Source organism: Antechinus flavipes, chromosome 4 (genome assembly GCF_016432865.1).
Source record: "Antechinus flavipes isolate AdamAnt ecotype Samford, QLD, Australia chromosome 4, AdamAnt_v2, whole genome shotgun sequence".
NCBI lineage: Eukaryota > Metazoa > Chordata > Mammalia > Dasyuromorphia > Dasyuridae > Antechinus > Antechinus flavipes.
This window is the reverse complement of record NC_067401.1, coordinates 162861879-162883704: the sequence shown is the minus strand read 5'-3', so window position 1 is coordinate 162883704 and position 21826 is coordinate 162861879. Positions and strand designations below refer to the sequence as shown.

The window sequence follows — 21826 nt, the reverse complement described above, 5'->3', positions numbered from 1 at the left end:
GGTTAAGATAAAGATCTTTACTAAACTCTTTTCAGGACTAAGCCCACTATGAGATAGGCTCTCTCCCTCATAGTGCCTTCCCTTTAATGATGCTTTTTTCCTTTCTCTAGTTACCTCTGGCTATTATAGCCTGTCAATCAATGGCTTTCTCTCCCTTCATGGAGTACTTTCTCCTGGTTAACTGTGAGTTCCCTGGGAACTTTTTCTTTGCTGATTCTAAGATCTCTCAATTCTATTTCATATTTACCATTCCTGGGTCTATTTTACTTCTTATTTTTGTCTTTAAACTCTTCTCCTAAAAACAAACAAAGAAATCTTCCTTCTGGAAAAGAGAATGGCCACTGTGAATTTGTCACATGTTTAGTTCAAACTAAGTCTTGCTATTTCAACCTTATCATTCTGTAGTAAAGGTGCAAGCAACGGCAAGATCATAGGATTGTGACTATTGGAAGGGATATGAAACTGTTGGTAAACAGGTATATATTTGTATAGTATATTGATTCAACCATTCTGTAGAGCAATTTAGAACTATGCTCAAAAGGTTATAAAACCATGCAAACAGTTTTTGATCAAATAATACCACTACTAAAGATAAAAAACAAAAAGGAAAAGGAAAACAAAAATAAAACCCAGAAATATTTATTGCAGCTTTTTTAATGGTGACAAAGAATTGGAAGTTGAGAAAATGTCCATCAACTGGGTAATGGCTTGAACAAGTGGTATGATTGTGATGGAATGCTATTTTGCTATAAGAAATGATAAGCAGAATGCTCTCAGAAAAATCTGGAAAGGCTTACTTGAATTGATGCAAAGTAAAATGACCAAAACCAGGAGAACAATGTACACAGTAACAATACTGTATGATGAATTGTAAATATCTTTACTATTTTCAGCGATACAATAATCTAAGACAATTCTAAAGGATTTATTATGAAAAATACTATGCAGCTCCAAAGAAAGAATATCAAAGCATATCTTTCTTTCCTTTCTTTGCTTTTTTTTGGTCTGTGTTTTTTTTCCCCACACCATTATGGAAATATATTTTTTCTGACAACAAAAAATGATTTGTATCAAATTGTTTGCCTTCTCAATAAGTGGGAGGAAAGGAGGACAGGAGGGAGAGAATTTGGGATTTTTTTTTTTTTAATTGAAGCTTTTTATTTTCAAAACTATGTAAGGATAGTTTTTCAACAATGACCCTTGTTATAGGAGCTGGGGATCTAACTCTGACCAGTAGAATAGATCCTTTCATGTGAGAGGATGATAATGATACAAGGAGACTAAGAAGCAGTTGCATCCTCTGACCTCTCTCCTCTTCTCTCTTTATTTCATTCCCAATTCATAAGCAACATCTGTAAAGGCTGCCTTGCAATTCCTTCAAATGATTATGATTATGATTCACAGCTGTGGAGGCTTTCTGAAAATCCACCCGGCTCCTTAATGGTACAGTCCCTTTTAATCCTTTACAAGCTTTCTGAGTTTTGCACTTAGGCGTGATCCTTAATATATATCAATATGGATATGCCATTGGAGTTCTAGACAGAGGACATTCTAATGCAACATTCACATAATATTACAAATTAGAATTATTTCTGTTGATTTCTTGCTGTCCTATGATACTGGAAATTTATCCATGTCATAATAAACTTTGACTCTTCTCCAGGACCTAGAACAGAACTGATGTGATCTATGGCATGGGGTTTATTACCAAATGATGGCAGATACTAAAGCTGGGGTTCAGTCATGTGAAGAATTCAAAATGGTCTTTCTCTTTGGGAAAAGGTAGATTTATGTAAAGAAGAAGTCACAGATAAAATGAAGGGATACAATAGACACCAGGAATGGTAAATAAGAAATAGAGTGGAAGAACATAAGAAAGACAAGTTCCTCTGTGGAACTCACAATTACCCAGGAGAAAGGGAACACCCCATGAGGTTGGGGCTTGCCTTAGCTGGCAGGTTAAATCCTAAGAGGGACTTAGCCCCCTAAAAGAATTCGTTAGTTATAAGGAGGAAAAGTAGAATTAGGAAGCATAGTGGAGTTAGGAGAGATACCACATAGCACTGGGGAAGGGGAAAGACACTGTGAGGTAGTATGTCCTGGTTGGACTGACCCAAAGAAGGGCAGCAGCTAGGAGATGGTTCATAAGTAGGTTTTATAGGGAAAATTTAACCTCAGGAACATGACTGGATTTCTACAGAGAGTAGGTCTCAGGAGTTTGACATGATTTGGATTTCAGACTGGATTATCTCCCCAAAGGGTGCAACCATGGAGCTAAACTGATCTCCATTATCAGAGCTTCTTCCTGATTGCTTAAGGGATTAATTTTTATCAATTCCTCTGTTAACCACACCTAACACTGAAGATCTCATCAGAACTCTGCCTAAAGTAAGCCCTTAACAGATGTGGGTTGATGGGATTTATTGCTGATTTATAGACTTTGCCAAGTTTTCATTTCCAAGGTAAGAAGGAGCTCTTCTTTGGGCACCAAATAATGGTATTTCTCTCTAGAAGGGCATGTGTAAGAAAGAACAAAAGAATGATCCTCAATTTATTAACTTCTAGTGCTATCCATCCTTCTTGAGTTCCCTGGGGAGCTACATTGGAAAGGAAAGTAAAAATCAAAATTAACTTTCAAAATCAAGCAAGTGAACCAGGAGGAATCTCCATAGAAGAGCTATCTAGCCATACCACAGGCAACAATGGAGGTGGAAGAATCATCCAGCTTATCTACAAATAGGAGAAGGAAGGCTGGAGACAGAATTATTTAAGGACCATAAAGGGCTTTTTGTGGGGATCAGATGCTAATTTACTTGCGATTCACTCAAGAGTCAAGACACTACTCTCCTGATGTCATTGGTCTACTTCAAGAACAAAGGACAAACAACAATAATGCTAAATGATATCATCAGGATTTGGGAAGAGAGAGGTCTATTTGCTTATTCAGGAAGAATGAATCTGGGGAAAGAGATTGAAAGTTCATATCCCCATCTTTGCATCCTCATTGTCTCCTGTTTGAAAAATCTTTTTATTTCCTCCCTAGGTCTGCATGACAACTTATTTGAGGAGAATGGAAGTAAGGAGAAGTATCAGGAGAGAAAAAAAGGATAGAATGAATTGGCAATAATGATGTTATGTTAGGAAATATAGACAAGATTAACCAAATATCTACGTAGTAACCTACTCACACTGTTATCCATACAAATTGGCTTTCTTTCTGATTCCCCTATCTTCCTTCTTCATATCTTTGAATTGGTCATATATCATACCTGCTATGTACTTTTCCTCACCTCCCTTTCATTGAATCACCTTCTAAGTCAAGGGCTCTTGACACGTGTGTGTGTGTGTGTGTGTGTGTGTGTGTGTGTGTGTGTGAGAGAGAGAGAGAGAGAGAGAGAGAGAGAGAGAAAGAGAGAGAGAGATGGACTTCTTCAGTAATGTATTGAAGCTTATACATCTCTTCCCAGATCAATATTTTTAAATGCTTAAAATAAAATAGGATTATAAAGAAAACCAATTATATTAAACACAGGTAACAAAATATTTTTAAAAACAAGACTCCACAGACTCCAGGTGAAGATCCCCCTTCCTGATCATCTTCTCAATTGTTAGTGTCTTCTCTCTCAAATTACCTCCTATTTTTGGTTAGCCAATCAATAAATATTATGTACTTACTAGGTCCTAGATAGGTCAGGTAGTTGGCCCAGTAGATAAAGAGTGCCAGGCCTAGTCAGGAAGATTCTTCTTCAAGAGTTCATATTCAATGTCAAACACTTACTATCTATGTGACCTTGAGCAAGTCACTTAACTTTGTTTGCCTCAGTTTCCTCATCTGTAAAATTACCTAGAAAAGGAAATGGCAAGCCACTCTAGTACCCTTTCCAAGAATATCCCAAATAGTCACAAAAAGTCTGATACAACTAAAAAAAACGACACAAAAAAAATAATAAATGACCTAGGCACTATGCTAAATTCCAGGGATACAAAGAAAGTCAAAATTTAATATTTTGGTCTCTAGTTTAATACTGCTTTCAAGAAACTCACAATATAATAAGAGAGAAAACAAAGGAAACAAATACATACAAATAAGCTATATACAAAATATAAAAAATAAAAGAAGGTGAGTCCAATAGAATAAGGCTTCCCATGGAAGATAGGATTTTGACTACTCTGTATTTGCCTGTATGTATTCACTATCTATTTACTCTATATAGATTTATATTTCAAGCTGTTTTCTCTCCCCATAGAATGAAAGTTCCTTAGAAGTAAGAATCATTTCATTCTTTTTTTTTTTTTTTTTTTTACTGAGGCAATCTGGGCTTAAGTGACTTGCCCAGGCTCACACAGCTAGGAAGTGTTAAGTATCTGAGGTCAAATTTGAACTCAGGTCCTCCTGACTTCAGGGATGGTGCTCTATCCACTGTACCACATAGCTGTCCCTCATTTCATCTATCTTGATTTCCTCAGTGCTTAGCACAGTATTTAGAACAGCAAATGCTTAATAAAGGCTTGTAGCATGATTTAACATCCAACTGATAAGAGCTGTTTAAGATTTAAATGAGACATGTATATGTAAAGCACTTTGGTCGGACTTCCGGCCAAGATGGCGGAGAGGAGGCACACAGCTGGGTAAGCTCCGTGTTTTCTCTCAGAATCCATTCATTACAAGCCTCTAAATTAATGCTTGACTGAAAAAAACCCCACAAATAGTTACCAAGAGAAGACATCCTTGAGACTCACCAGGAAAGGTCTGTTTTTGCTTGAGAGCGGGGACGGTTTTAGATCGGGGGCAGGCTGAGGGCAGCGGCAGCGAGAGCATGGGAAGCAGCTCATAGCAGATGGGAGAGGGGGTGGGGTGCGATCTCAGCTGTCTCTGCAGGGGGAGCTTTGCTACCTGGAGACTTTGCCCCGGCAGCAAGTCAGCAGCCCAGCAGAGAAGCTAAAAACACCGGGGGTGAAGAATATAACCCCAAACAGCTGGAGTCTCTCAGGACCTGGCCACCCCTCCCCCACAGTGTCTCAGCACGCTCTCGGATCTCAGAGCACAGGCCCAGCACAGTCGGGCTAGTGCCTCTCTGCAGCCCCCTGCAGTCTGTAGAGGAAGCTTGGTAACACCACCCAGCCCCTCCCCCCAAAAAAGCAGACTCCATTTAGGGTTTTTTCTTTTTTTTCTTGGCTAGTTTGTCTTTGATTATTAGACAGAATGAGCAAGAAGCTGAAGAGGACTTTAACCCTTGACAGCTTCTATACAGATAAAGAGCAGATTCTAAACCCTGAGGAGACTAAAAACAGACAGTCTCCAGGTGAATCCCCAAAGGAGGAGATCATCTGTTCCTCAGCACAGATGAATCTCATAGAAGAAATTAAAAAGACTCTCACAAGAGAGCTAGAAGAAAAATGGGAAAAGGAGAGGGAGGCTTGGCAAGAGAGTCTGGAGAAGTCATCTCACTCATTTAAAGACAGAGTGGATAAAGAAATAAAATCCTTGAAAAATAGGATTAGTGAACTGGAAACAGAAAATAGCTCTCTAAAAAACAAAATTGGCGAAATGGAAAAAAATTCCACAGAACAGAAGAACTCAATTGGACAATTAGAAAAAGATTTTAAAAAAGTGAGTGAAGAAAACACTTCATTAAAAATCAGAATCGAACAATTGGACTTGAATGACTTGAGGAGACAAGAAGAATCAGTCAAGCAAATCCAAAAAAATCAAACAATGGAAAAGAATGTAAAATACCTTCTGGGGAAAACAACAGACCTGGAAAACAGATCCAGGAGAGACAATCTGAGAATCATTGGACTCCCAGAAAAGCATGATGAAAAAAAGAGCCTGGACACTATTTTCCAGGAAATTATCAAAGAGAACTGCCCAGAAGTCATAGGAACAGAGGGTAAAATAGACACTGAAAGAATTCATTGATCACCTACTGAAAGGGATCCTAAAATCAAAACACCAAGGAATATAGTGGCCAAATGCCAGAACCCTCAGACGAAGGAAAAAATACTGCAAGCGGCTAGAAAAACCCAATTCAAGTATCGAGGAGCCACAATAAGGATCACCCAGGATCTAGCAGCATCCACATTAAAGGGTCGAAGGGCCTGGAATATGATATTCCGAAAGACTAAGGAACTTGGTATGCAACCAAAAATAACTTACCCAGCTAGAATGAGCATCTTTTTCCAGGGAAGAAGATGGACATTCAACGAAGTAAGCGAATTTCACCTATTTTTGATGAAAAGCAGAACTTAACAAAAAGTTTGATCTACAAATATAGAACTCAAGAGAAATCTAAAAAGGTAAAGATTAATTTTGGGAACTATATTTCGGTTATAAAGATGTATAAAGAATACATGTATAACTTGTTCTAGAAATTAGATGTGGAAAGGACATTGCACCAGAAAAAGGGTAAAGTGGGGGTAGTACATCTCATGAAGAGGCATAGGAAACTTATTATATCTGAGAGAAAGAATGGAGGGGGATGAATATAGTGGGTATCTTACTGCCTTCAGAATTGGCTTTAAGAGAAAAATTTTAGACATATTCAATCTATGGTGAAACTTCTCCCACTCCATTGAAAAGTGAGAAGGGAAAAGTGAAAAGGGAAGGAATAAGCTAAGTGGAAGGGAATACGGAAACTGAGAGGGAAAGGGGTAATATAGGGGGAGGAATTCTAAGGGGGGGGGAAAGAGATACTAAAAAGGGAGGGCTGTGAGAAGCAAGTGGTGCTCACAAGCTTAATACTGGGAAGAGGGGCAAGGAGGAAAGAAGGGAGAAAAGCATAAACAGGGGTTAACAAGATGGCAAGTAATACAGAATTGGTCATTTTAATCATAAATGTGAACGGGGTAAACTCCCCCATAAAGAGGAAGCGGTTAGCAGAATGGATTAAAAGCCAGAATCCTACAATATGTTGTTTATAGGAAACACACCTGAAGCGGGGAGATACATGCAGGTTAAAGGTAAAAAGTTGGAGCAAAATCTACTATGCTTCAGGTGAAGTCAAAAAAGCAGGGGTAGCCATCCTGATCTCAGATCAAGCTAAAGCAAAAATTGATCTAATTAAAAGAGATAAGGAAGGGCATTATATCTTGCTAGCATGGATAATGAAGCACTATCTATATTAAACATATATGCACCAAGTGGTGTAGCATCTAAATTCTTAAAAGAGAAATTAAGAGAGCTGCAAGAAGAAATAGACAGCAAAACTATAATAGTGGGAGATCTCAACCTTGCACTCTCAGAATTAGATAAATCAAACCACAAAATAAATAAGAAAGAAGTCAAAGAGGTAAATAGAATACTAGAAAAGTTAGATATGATAGATCTCTGGAGAAAATGTAATGGAGACAGAAAGGAGTACACTTTCTTTTCAGCAGTTCATGGAACCTATACAAAAATTGACCATATATTAGGACATAAAAACCTCAAACTCAAATGCAGTAAGGCAGAAATAGTAAATGCATCCTTTTCAGACCACGATGCAATGAAAATTACATTCAACAAAAAGCCAGGGGAAAGTAGACCAAAAAATAATTGGAAACTAAATAATCTCATACTAAAGAATGATTGGGTGAAACAGCAAATCATAGACATAATTAATAACTTCACTCAAGAAAACAATAATGAGACCTCATACCAAAATATATGGGATGCAGCCAAAGTGGTAATAAGGGGAAATTTCATATCTCTAGAGGCCTATTTGTATAAAATAGAGAAAGAGAAGGTCAATGAATTGGGCTTGCAACTAAAAATGCTAGAAAAGGAACAAATTAAAAACGAATTAAACTTGAAATTCTAAAAATAAAAGGAGAGATCAATAAAATTGAAAGTAAAAAACTATTGAATTAATTAATAAAACTAAGAGTTGGTTCTATGAAAAAACCACCAAAATAGACAAATCTGATTGAAAAAAGGAAAGAGGAAAATCAAATTGTTAGTCTTAAAAATGAAAAGGGAGAACTCGCCACTAACGAAGAGGAAATTAGAGCAATAATTAGGAGTTACTTTGCCCAACTTTATGCCAATAAATTCGACAACTTAAATGAAATAGAAAAATACCTCCAAAAATATAGCTTGCCCAAACTAACAGAGGAAGAAGTAAATATCCTAAACAGTCCCATCTCAGAAAAAGAAATAGAACAAACTATCAACCAACTCCCTAAGAAAAAATCCCCAGGACCAGATGGATTTACATGTGAATTCTACCAAACATTTAAAGAACAATTCATTCCAATGCTAAATAAACTATTTGAAAAAATAGGGATTGAAGGAGTCCTACCAAACTCCTTTTACAACACAGACATAGTACTGATATCTAAAGCAGGTAAGCTGAAAACAGAGAAAGAAAATTATAGACCAATCTCCCTAATGAATATTGATGCTAAAATCTTAAATAAAATATTAGCAAAAAGATTACAGAAAATCATCCCCAGGATAATACACTATGACCAAGTAGGATTTATACCAGGAATGCAGGGCTGGTTCAATATTAGGAAAACTATTAGCATAATTGACTATATCAATAACCAAACAAACAAAAACCATATAATCATCTCAATAGATGTAGAAAAAGATGTTGATAAAATCCAACATCCATTCCTAATAAAAATACTTGAGAGTATAGGAATAAATGGACTTTTCCTTAAAATAGTCAGGAGCATATATTTAAAACCGTCAGTAAGCATCATATGCAATGGGGAAAAACTGGAACCTTTTCCAGTAAGATCTGAAGTGAAGCAAGGTTGCCCACTATCACCATTATTATTCAATATTGTATTAGAAACACTAGCCTCTGCAATAAGAGTTGAGAAAGATATTAAAGGAATTAGAATAGGCAATGAGGAAACCAAACTATCACTCTTTGCAGATGATATGATGGTATACCTAGAGAACCCCAGAGATTCTGCTAAAAAGCTATTAGAAATAATTCATAATTTTAGCAAAGTTGCAGGATACAAAATAAATCCCCATAAATCCTCAGCATTTTTATACATCACCAACAAAATCCAACAGCAAGAAATACAAAGAGAAATTCCATTCAAAATAACTGTTGATAGCATAAAATATTTGGGGATCTATCTACCAAAGGAAAGTCAGGAATTATATGAGCAAAATTACAAAAAAGTTTCCACACAAATAAAGTCAGACTTAAATAATTGGAAAAATATTAAGTTGCTCTTGGATAGGCCGAGCGAATATAAAAAGATGACAATACTCCCTAATCTATTTATTTAGTGCTATACCAATCAGACTTCCAAGAAAATATTTTAATGATCTAGAAAAAATAACAACAAAATTCATATGGAACAATAAAAAGTCGAGAATCTCAAGGGAACTAATGAAAAAAAAATCAAATGAAGGTGGTCTAGCTGTACCTGATCTAAAATTATATTATAAAGCAGCAGTCACCAAAACCATTTGGTATTGGCTAAGAAATAGATTAGTGGATCAGTGGAAAAGGTTAGGTTCACAAGACAGAATAGTTAACTATAGCAATCTAGTGTTTGACAAACCCAAAGATCCTAACTTTTGGGATAAGAATTCATTATTTGATAAAAACTGCTGGGATAACTGGAAATTAGTATGGCAGAAACTAGGCATGGACCCACACTTAACACCATATACCAAGATAAGATCAAAATGGGTCCATGACCCCATAAAGAACGAGATTATAAATAAATTAGAGGAATATAGGATAGTTTATCTCTCAGACTTGTGGAGGAGAAAGAAATTTGTGACCAAAGATGAACTAGAGACCATTACTGATCACAAAATAGAAAATTTTGATTATATCAAATTAAAAAGCCTTTGTACAAACAAAACTCATGCAAACAAGATTAGAGGGAAGCAACAAATTGGGAAAACATCTTCACAGTTAAAGGTTCCGATAAAGGCCTCATTTCCAAAATATATAGAGAACTGACTCTAATTTATAAGAAATCAAGCCATTCTCCAATTGATAAATGGTCAAAGGATATGAATAGACAATTTTCAGATGATGAAATTGAAACTATTACCACTCATATGAAAGAGTGTTCCAAATCACTATTGATCAGAGAAATGCAAATTAAGACAACTCTGAGATACCACTACACACCTGTCAGATTGGCTAAGATGACAGGAAAAAATAATGATGAATGTTGGAGGGGATGCGGGAAAACTGGGACACTGGTGCATTGTTGATGGAGTTGTGAACAAATCCAACCATTCTGGAGAGCAATCTGGAATTATGCCCAAAAAGTTATCAAACTGTGCATACCCTTTGATCTACCAGTACTACTACTGGGCTTATATCCCAAAGAGATACTAAAGAAGGGAAAGGGACCTGTATGTGCCAAAATGTTTGTGGCAGCCCTGTTTGTAGTGGCTAGAAACTGGAAATTGAATGGATGCCCATCAATTGGAGAATGGCTGGGTAAATTGTGGTATATGAATGTTATGGAATATTATTGTTCTGTAAGAAATGACCAGCAGGAGGAATACAAGAGAGGCTTGGAGAGACTTACATGAACTGATGCTAAGTGAAATGAGCAGAACCAGGAGATCATTATACACTTTGACAATGATATTGTATGAGGATGTATTCTGATGGAAGTGGATTTCTTTGACAAAGAGACCTAACTGAGTTTCAATTGATAAATGATGGACAGAAGCAGCTACACCCAAAGAAAGAACACTGGGAAATGAATGTGAACTATTTGCATTTTTATTTTTCTTCCCGGGTTATCTTTACCTTCTGAATCCAATTCTCCCTGTGCAACAAGAGAACTGTTCAGTTCTGCAAACATATATTGTATCTAGGATATATTGCAACATATCTAACATATATAGGACTGCTTGCCATCTAAGGGAGGGGGTGGAGAGAAGAAGGGGAAAAATCAGAACAGAAGCGAGTGCAAGGGATAATGTTGTAAAAAAAATTACCCTGGCATGGATTCTGTCAATATAAAGTTATTATTAAATAAAATTAAAAAAATAAAAATAAAGCACTTTGAAAATTACAAATGCAAATAAATAAATAAATAAATAAAATCAAAATTATAAATGCCACCGAAATGTCAGTTTAAAAAAAAAAGCGTACATAAAGAGATCTTCAGACAAAGAACTATGGGAATACAAAGGAATTAGTTAATCTTCTCTTTTAGATCTTTTGATAAAAGATTCCCCTTGGTATCTAGTTTGAGATGCAGAAGGAAAAGGTTGGGTGGGAGCCATTGTGGTCCAAAGACTAGGAAAGCAGAAATGTTAACTTGGTTATTGGACATGAGGGTCAGCGGACAAAGAGCACATGGATCTCAGATGAGCCACCCTAGAGACTCAGGCTTTGCAGGTGGCTCTTGTAACAGACCCTTACAAAACCTTGTGTTCCAATTTTTCCTGTCTTCCCACCTCGCCCCCCCAAGATGGCAAGTATTCCAATATGTTAAACATGGTAAAAATGTATGTAAATCGAATAGAGGCATACATATTTATATAATTATCCTGCTGGACAAGAAAAATCTGATCAAAAAGGAAGAAAAATGAGAAAGAAAATAAAATTCAAGCAAACAACAACGAAAGAAGTAAAAATGCTATGTTGTGATTCATACTCAGTTCCCACAGTCCTCTCTCTGGGTGAAGATGGCTCTCTTCATCACAAGATCATTGGAACTGGCATTAACCATTTCATTGTTGGAAAGAGTCATATTCATCAGAATTGATCGTTGTATAATATTGATGTTGACGTGTACAATGATCTTCTGGTTCTGCTCATTTCACTTAGCATCAGTTCACGTAAGTCTCTCCAGGTCTTTCTGAAATTATCCTGCTAATTGTTTCTTATAGAACAATAATATTCCATAACATTCACATACCATAACTTATTCAGCCATTCTCCTACTGATGGACATCCACTCAGTTGGAAATCAAAATTTTAATGAACAATTGTTAAAAATTGTTTTTACACATAACTGGAGAAAATATTAAGTCATTTAAAAATCAGTAAAATTATTTTTTAAGATGATCAAATCTAAATAATAAAATTAATCTGGAAGAACAAAAGGTCAAGAATTTCATGTAAATTAATGGAAAAAAATGCAAAAGAAGTGGCCTAGCCTTACCAGATCTAAAACTCTGTTAATAAAGTGGCAGTCACCAAAACCATTTGATACTAAGACACAGAGTACTTGATCAGTGGAATATATTAGGTTCACAAGCCACAGTCGTCAAAGACTATATAATCTAGTGATTGATAAACCCAAAGACTCCAGCTTCTGGCATAAGAACCTGCTTTTTAACAAAGATTCCTGGGAAAACTAGAAAATTCCCCTTTGTGTCTAGTTTAAGATGCAGAAGAAAAAGGTTGGGTGGGAGCCATCGTGGTCCAAAGACTAGACAAGCAGAACTGTTAATTTGGTTATTGGACATGAGGGTCATTGACCAATATTTAACACCCTATACCAACATAAGGTTGAAATGGGTTCATAATAGACATAAAGGGTAATATTATAAACATATTAGGAGAAAAAGGGATAGTCTGCCTTTCAGATCTGTGTAGAAGGGAAGAATTTATGACCAAAGAAGAATTAGACAACATTATGAAATGTAAAATCGATAATTTTGATTAATTTAAAAGTTTTTGCACAAACAAAACCAATGCAGCCAAGATTAGGTAGGAAGCAAAAAGCTGGGAAAATTTTTTTTACAGCCAATGTTTCTGATAAAGATCTCATTTCTCCCCCTCACCTCCAGGTTTTGTTTTGTTTTGTTTTGTTTTTTACTTCTATTATTATTTTTTAATTTTTCTATTTATTTATTTAATATTTTCCCCCAGTTACATTTAAAACGATTTTTTACATTTGTTTTTAAAACTTTTGAGTACCAGATACTTTCCCTTATCCCCAACTCTAGCCCCCATTAAGAAACCACATGTGAAGTTACACAAAACATTTCTATAATAATCATATTGTGAAAGAAAATCTTGATTTCCTATTCTTAAAAAAAAAACCCAAGAACACATAAATATGAGAATGTATTTTTCAATCTGTATTCTGACACAATCAGTTCCTTCTCAGGTTATACATATAGGATTTTTCTTCACATGTCCTTCAGAGCACTCGTGGATCATTGTATTGCTGAAAATAGCAAAATCATTTACAGCTGATCTTCCCAGAACATTGCTATTACTTTGTATCAATTCTAAAATATATAGAGAACTGAGTCAAATTTATAAGAATACAATCCATTCTAATTCCAATATTGTGATGGAAAGTGCTATCTGCATCTAGAGATAGAACTATAATGACTTAATGTGGATCAAAGCATAGTATTTTCACTTTTTGTTGTTTTTTCTTTAGTATTTTTTTCCCTTTTGATATAATTTTTCTTGTACAGCATGACAAAAATGGGAACATGTTTAGAAGAATTGCATATATTTATCTATTTTGGATTTCTTGCTGCCTAGGCAAGGGGAAGAGAGAGTGAGAAAGAAAAATTTGGAGTACAAGGTTTTGCAAAGGTGAAAACTGAAAATTATCTTTGCATGTATTTGGAAAAGTAAAATACAATTAAAATATTTATATAACATAAAATTGGAAAAAAAAGAAAGCATTCTTCAATTGCTAAATGAACAGACAATTTTCAGATGAAGAAATTAAAGCAATTTCTATTCATATAAAAATGCTCTAAATCACTACTGATTAGAGAAATGCAAATTAAGATAACTGAAATGCCCACTTTAAACCTTTCAGATTGGGTAAATGACAGAAAAATATAATGATAAATGTTGGAGGAGAAGTGGGAAAACTGAGACACTAATGCATTGCTGATGCATTGTGAAATGATCTAACCCTTCTGGAGAACAATTTGGAACTATGCCCAAAAGGTTTCAAAATTGTGCAGTGATCCAGCAGTGTCACTACTGGGCCTGTATTCCAAAGAGATCAGACAAGAGAGAAAAGGACCCACTTGTACAAAAATGTTTGTAGCAGTCTTTTTTGTAGTGGCAAGGAACTTAAATTGAGTGGCTGCTTATCAGTTGAGGAATGATTGAATAAGTTAAGGCATATGGATACAATGGAGTATTATTGTTCCCCTAAAAAAATTCCAGGCTGATTTCAGATAAGCCTGGAAAGACTTACGTGAACTGATGCTAAATGAAATGAGAAGAACCAAGAGAATATTATACATAGTAACAACATTATTATGTAATGATCAATTGTAATGGACTTGGTTCTTTTCAACAATGATGTGATTCAGAACAATTAACATAGATTTGTTATGGAAAATACCACACACATCCAGAGAGCACTATGTTGTTGTTTGTGTGTGTACGTGTACGTGTACGTGTGTGTGTGTAGTGTGTGTGTGTGTGTGTGTGTGTGTGTGTGTGTTTGGTATTTGGGGCTAAGTGACTTGGTCAGGGTCATAGAGCTGGGAAGTATTAAGTGTCTGGGGTTGGATTTGAACTCAAGTTCTCCTGTCTCCAGAGCTCTATCCACTGCACCATCTAGCTATCCCAATTTTATGAAAATATTGTACTAATTCATGTTTTTTTCTTCTTATTTTACCTATATTTATTTGTACAAAAGCTTTTAAAATTTTTTCATGCAATTAAAATGTTTCCCATTTGTTGTTTTAAAATAATTATCAATTCTAGAGTAAACTTGTGCTTTCCAAGTTTTTATTAGTGACAATAATCTGCAAATTTCATATGGCTTATGTCTATGCCATAAACCAGTTCATCAAAAAAGGATATGAGGATATAAATATTACTTATAATAAAAATGACTTGAATTACCTGAGATTTCTCAATCCCTCTGTGTTCTGGAGATAGAAAAATTGAGAGTATGATTTTTAAAACTGAAAAGCATCTTCTGATATTAGTTTATCTCTTTAAGGTTAAATGTCCAAAGTAAGGGTCAGGGACCTCTGGGGGACTATAAAATGACCTCAAGAGATATATGATTACTCAGTCAAAGGGTGGTAGAATCCTGCTCTTTGCACCAGTTGGTTTTGAGGCTTGCCTTTAACATAATCATGTCTATTATTATCCCATAATCTCTTTCCTGCTCCCTTTAAGTTAACAACTATTCCCTCAAATGGGCAGGAAAGGGAGATTAGTGGGGTCTTCAGGACAGAACTATAACCCAACTGCTACACAGATGCCAATGAGAATATTTGATCCTCTTCCAAATCACTTCTAAATCTGAGGACCAATGCTCCTCAGAGGGTGAGTTCTGCTATGGTTTTTGGTTTTCATGAGACAAAATCCCATAGGATAAGCAGACATGGATTGTTTTCACCAGATCACAGATATCATTATATTATATTATCTTTCCCCTCAAAACCCACCCCTCTTCTGATCTTCCTTGTCTCTGGCAAGAGACCATCCTTACAGTTACTCAGATTCACAACCTTCATGACACTAATTCCTTTTTCTGTCTTGTCTCACATATATTCTATATCTGCCAAATCTTGTCACTTCTATCTCCACACCTTTTCTCTATTCACAAAGCCTCTACCTAGTTCAGGCCTTCATCACCTCTAACCTAAATTACTGCAACAGACTACTAGTTTCCCTGCTTCCTACCTAATACCTCCTAATACTTTCTCCACAGAGCCATGAAAATGATTTTCCTAAATATTTGGTCTTACTATGTTACTGACCTATTCTCCAATGATTCCCCATTGAATCTAGGATGAAATACTATTTCATCTTCATCTTACTTCTTTTTCTATTTTTCTATGTTTTATAATGCACATAATTATTGGTAAAGAATTTGCCTGTATACAATTTAAAGGTAAGAAAAAGGCAACATATTAAAGAGTACACAATCAAAAATGTTTGGGAAAAAAAAGTTCGGAATTCACTGCCTTAAGATATTGAGTTAAGTACCCTAATACATATTTGTTATAATGATTAAACACAAAAAGACTGCTATTATGCCACTATTATGCCACCTCAGGGAAAGTTGGGCAATACAAATATCCACCAGCAGGGATGCCCTGCCTCCTTGAATCCCACTATAAACAAGTTCATTATATCCAAAGATGGAGAGATAATTCTGGAGTCAGTGTAACAAAATGAGTTTCCTGAGGTTTCTGAGTCCCATCTGTGTTCTAGAGATAGAAAAACTTCCTTCCAGATCTGGAAGGAACGATGGGAAGATGATGGTATAAGATAACAGCAAAGTTATATAAAAACAGAAGAGTCTTGTAAAATTCATCCATTGTTTTTGTTAATTTATTTCAATCATGTTCAATACCTTGTGACTCCATTTGGGTTTTTTTTTAGTAAAGATACTGGAGTAGGTTGCCATTTCCTTCTGCATCTCATTTTATAGAGGAAACTGAGGCAGACAGGCAAGTCACACAGCTATTGTCTGTGGCCAGATTTGAACTCAGAAAGACAAGTCTTTCTGACTCTAGGCCCAGTGCTCTATCCACTGCACATCCCTCTCAAAACTCACCCATAGGGAAAAAAAAAACCCTAAAATATCAAATTATATCAAACAAAAGGGAAATGACAATGCTTTAGAAATAAATGAAGCAATATAAATTGAACATTTAACAAAGCTGACTATAGAACATGAGAGACAATGTGAACTGTATTTCATATACTAAGACAAATGAGTCTACAAAGATTCTGTATATTCACTAAATGACTTTTAAATTCAATAAAAAGACCATTTAAACTTTTTTTTTAAAAGTATTCTTCAGTAAAGATCCAGATTGGGTCATTACAGCTGAATAAGAAGAGTCAATAATTTCATTCCTTTGATGAGACAGAAGACCACCAGACTTTACTATCTGTCCTGCCACTGATCCCAAAGATCTTCTAGTCTTTACCCCTTGTCTTGCCTAGGGATCTTGAAATCCTCCAGCATTTTCATCTTTTTTTTTTTTTTTAATAATAGCTTTTTATTTTCAAAACATATGCAAAGATAGTTTTCAACATTCACCCTTGCAAAATCTGTGTTCCAAGTTTTTCTCCCTTCCTTCTTCCCACTCCCTCTGCTAGACAGCAAGTAATCCAACATATGTTAAACATATACAATTCTTCTATACATATTTCTACATTTATCACCAACACTATCATCTTAACCACCTTTGTAATCTATGGGCCTTGCTATCTTCCCCTTCATTAAGCCTCTAAGTCTTTCCATCTGCCTTGAAACTGAGGTTTTTTTTTGTTTTTTTTTTAATTTGTTTTCTTCTCTAAGAATATAAGCTTCTTGAAAGCAAGGATTTTTTTTTTATTCCCAAGGTTTAGCACATAGTAAATGTTTAATAAATTTTCATTTTTTTTTCATGTCATTAATCATGAGGGAAATAGATGAAAAATGTGACCTAACACTGTTTAGGGCTTAGAAGAGCTACTGTAAGTCAACAAATACTGCAGAAATGACAGCCCAGAAAAATGACTATTCATCTGAAGTCAGAAGTTAGCCAACTATGCCAAGTGCTGATATATATAGTAAGAAAATGCCAGTTGATGGTCTGACCTTTTTTTCCTTTTCAGGAAGTAAACCATGCAAACTGAGAGTGTGAATTGCTTGATCTCTTTCAAAAATTATCGCCTTCAATATTGTTTTCATTTCACATAACTTCTGCTCTGTTTCTTGAAGCTGGGCAGCAACCTAGGGGGAAAAAAACATAGAATATTCCTGCAGTCATAATAAGTGTTAACCAGTGTAAGAGTGATTAATAAGTTAGCCATTTCTCTTTGTCCTGAAGTTTTTAGCAGTGAAACACTTCAATTAGCTTTTCATTTACTGTACATATTTATTCCAATACTTTAGGGATCTTTCACTTCACTGGCATGCGCATTCCATCTAGTAAATACTATTTGTAGAATTCATCCATACCCAAGTTGATGACTTCATGAATTGCTAAAAACAAAAATTTTCGTTACATAGTAGTCTACCTGCTGGCAATAAATCTCTAAATTTACCTATGCTAATCCTCAGACAAAAGGCAAAGACCTTTTCCAACTCTGTATGACTTCTTAAAACTTCTTAAAAAGGAGACTCACCACCTTGCCATTAAAAGATAACCACTTTTAGGGTGACAGTCATTTAGAAATTCTCCAAAATGAATGGGACAAATTTGGGAATTCAAAGATTGGAATCTCTTTTTCCCAAAGGCAACTAGGTGACAACAGATAAGAGGGCTGGACTTGGAATCATGAAGACTTGAGTTCAAATGTGGCCTCACACTAGTTATGTGACTCTGGGCAAATAATCTGGCCTCTTTGCCTCAGTTTTCTCAACTATAAAATGGGGGAAACAACAGCAGATTTGTGAGGACAAAATGAGATAGTATTTGTAAAACTTCTCGCACAGAGCCTGTCACACAGTAAGTGGTTAATAAATGCTTATTCCATTCCAAAATCCCCAAGATTCATTTTGGGCAGGAGGCAAATTTGGTTTTATGAAAAAGTGCTAAAATTAGAGTCAGCAATTCAGGGATAAATATAACCAAACACCCTAGTTTCTTCATTCTAGTTCTTCTAGAGAAATAGACAGTGAACTAACAAATGAGAAATGTTCTACAAACTACAGACACTCAATAAATGTTATTGACTGATGTTAATCCTGATGGACCAATAAAAATAGTTAACAAAAGCAGGCCCTGGGAGCAACTGAATAGGCAGCAGCAGCTTCTGGAGCTCTTGGCCCACAACAGTAAAGGGATCAGACAACTGATCAGAGGGAGATTACAGGGGTCTCTTTGCTAGTATAGATTGCAGAACTCTGTTGCACTGTCTGTAAGTAGATCTAGTTTGTAGTCAGGGATCATAGTACTGGGGTAAAGAGAAGCCTAACGCAGAACAACTTGCAATCACAGGGGGAACATGAATTGTAATTCCAGGTAGAAAAGAGTGGTCTGGTCACTCACAGACCAGCACACAAGCCAGGAGAAAGATAAGCATGCTTCTCCTCAGATCATACTACCTTGAAAGAACTAAAAACTTACAGACCCACAGAACTAGTTCTGAAAACAGGTGCACAATAAACTTGAAGCTTGGGACAGTGTCTTCTTTACTGCAGAAGCAGAGACTAAAATTAATATAAAGTTAAAAGTCAAGAAATAGTTTGGAAAGATGAATAAACAACCCCAAGAAAAAAGAACCTGATCATAGAAAGTCATGGTGATAGGAAAGATCAAAACACAAAATGCAAAAGAGGACAACAAAGTTAGAACACTTTCAAAGCCTCAAAGAAAAATGTAAACTAGTATCAGTACTAACATTTCCGCATCCTCCCATGCAAGAATTCCTAAGAGAATTCAGAAAGGATTTTAAAAATCAAGTAATAGAGGTTGAGGACAAATTGGAAAAAAGAAATGAGACAGTGATGCAAGAAAATCATTAAAAAGTGAAAAGCTTGATAAAGGAGACACAAAATACTAAAAAAAAAAATAATACCTTAAAAACCAGAACGGGATAAATCTAAAAGAGGCAATAAAAATCCACTGAAGAAAAAAACTCCTTAAAAAGCAGAATTAGCCAAATGGAAAGGAAGATACAAAAGATCAATGAAATTAGAATTGTCCAAGTGGAAGGTAATGAGTCCAAGAGAAATAATAAAAAATAATTACCAAAAAAAAAAAAATCTAAACAAAATCAAAAGAATAAAAAGAAAAAAATTGTACAATATCTCACTGGGGAAAAAAACCCTGAAAAAACAACTGACTTGGAAAATAGCTCCAGGAGAGATAATTTAAGAATTAGTGAACTAAATAAAAGCTATAATGAAAAAGAGTCTAGAGAAGATTCTGGGAAGATGGTAGAGTAAGTCAGAAGATTCTAAGCTCTTCAGATTTCTCTCCCAAACAATGACTGTAGAGAGATAAAAATAAATAAAAGTTGGAGCAGAACCATAACCCTCCTGGGACAATCAGAGAAGATCCAAGAAAGATATCAGGATGGAGGTTTAGCTCCAGTGAAATGAAAACATCTTTAGGCTAGTTCCCCTGAAATAGCAAGGCAAGCCCTGAGGACAGCTTGCTTGGGAGGTAGCCAAGGCTCCAGACACAAGTATTTTCATCTCTTGGACAGTGTGGAAAGTTGGATGTTTGAGTTGGGGAAGATTGAGGGAACTTCTGCTGATAAGGGATGCCAGCCTCAACTGTGCTGCCATGACACAGTCCTGGGCAAGAAAGAATCAGAATACGCTTAGTGAGTGCAGAAGCAATGGGGCAGGAATGTTGCTGGCTGTGGGCACTTAAAGGAGGGTGGCATCCTTGGTTTTGGATTCCTGGCCAGAGGGGAGAACTGAAAGAGTACCTAGGCCAAAGGCTCCATCCCCCCAGAAGACTAAAAGTGAATGAGGTGATTACACTAATAAATTCCTTTTTTTTTTTTTAATTAAAAAACAGCATCCGAAGGAGAAAGAACCCAAACATAGAAAGCTACTATGGGACAGAGAAGACAAGGGTTTATCTTCAGAGAAGAATACTGAAGCAAAAAAACAAAACAAACAACAAAAAAAAAAAAACCCTCTCCTTGCACTGGGATACACTGGAAAAAGGGGGAAAGGGCTGACAGAATGGGGGAAATTATCTCCCAAAAAAGTTATCAATAAGTTTTTACAGAGGAGGGGAAAAAAAAAACTGAGGGGAAGCATATTCTCATTGGAAATGGCTAAAAGAGGAATAACATACACTCAGTTGGGTTAAAAATCTTATCTTGCCCTATAGAAAAGTAGGAGGGAAAAGGAATGAGAGAAGAGCAGATTGAGGGAGGCAGTAACAGCTTTTGAGGATGGACATGGTGAAAGGAGAGAGAGAATAGGACAAACGGGAAAATAGGATGGAGGAAATACACAATCATAATTGTGAAATAATTTATAGCAATTTTCTGATAAAGGACTCATTTCTCAAATATATAGAGAACTGAGTCAAATTTTAAAAAATACAAGTCAAACAGTCAAACTGATAAACAGTCAAAGGATATGAGCAGGCAGCTTTCAGAAGAAATAATCAAAACTATCTATAGTCACATTTTAAAAATGCTCTAAATCTTTACTGATTAGAGAAAAGCAAACTAAAACAACTCTGAATTACCACCCTACATCTATCAGATTGGTTAATATGACATAAAGAAACTGGCAAATGCTGGAGGAATTGAGACACTAAAGCACTATTGGTAGAGTTGTTAAACTAATTCAACCATTAGGTAGAACAATTTGGAACTATGTCCAAAGGATTATAAACCCACTATACACTTTGATTCAGAAATACTGTATCCCCCCAAAATAAAAAAAACAAAAAGGAAAGGATCTAGATGTACAAATTTAAGGTGGAAGGAAGGTGAGTAGGGGAAGGAAGAACAGGGGGCATCAAAAAAGGACCTACAAAATTTTTATGGTGGCAAAATACTAGAAATTGAGGGATGTCCATCTGAACAAGTTGTGATTTATGATTATGGCATACTATTGTGCTATAAGATTGATGAGCAGGATTCTTTCAGAAAAACGTGAAAAAGCTTGTGTGAACTGATGCAAAGTGAAATAAGCAGAATAAATAGAAAACTGTATTATACACAGTAAGAGCAATATTCTAAGATGATCAATTGTGAATGATTTAGCTAAGACAATTCTGAAGAATGATGAAAAATGCTATTCACCTTCAGAGAAAGAACTGATAAGTCTGAATACAGATCAAAACATACTTTTTTTCTTATTCTTTATTTTTCTTGAGGGTTATTTTGGTCTATATTTTCTTTCATAACATGACAAATATGTTTAGCATGATTACACATATAAAATCTATATCAATTTGCTTGCTTTATCAATAGGGTAAAGGTGAAAAAGAGAAAATTTGGATTTCAAAATTTTAAAA

The 21826-nt window shown here is 35.6% G+C and overlaps 1 protein-coding gene across 5 annotated transcripts in view; it reads right to left on the bottom strand.

The window, feature by feature from the left end:
- CCDC57 (coiled-coil domain containing 57) overlaps window positions 1-21826 on the bottom strand; it is a 294880-nt gene that overhangs the window by 137465 nt on the left and 135589 nt on the right. For all 5 annotated transcript variants that reach the window (XM_051995295.1, XM_051995297.1, XM_051995298.1 and 2 more), the window contains one exon: window positions 17485-17619. In XM_051995295.1, the coding sequence (XP_051851255.1) occupies window positions 17485-17619 (135 nt within the window). The remainder of the gene's footprint in view (window positions 1-17484; window positions 17620-21826) is intronic.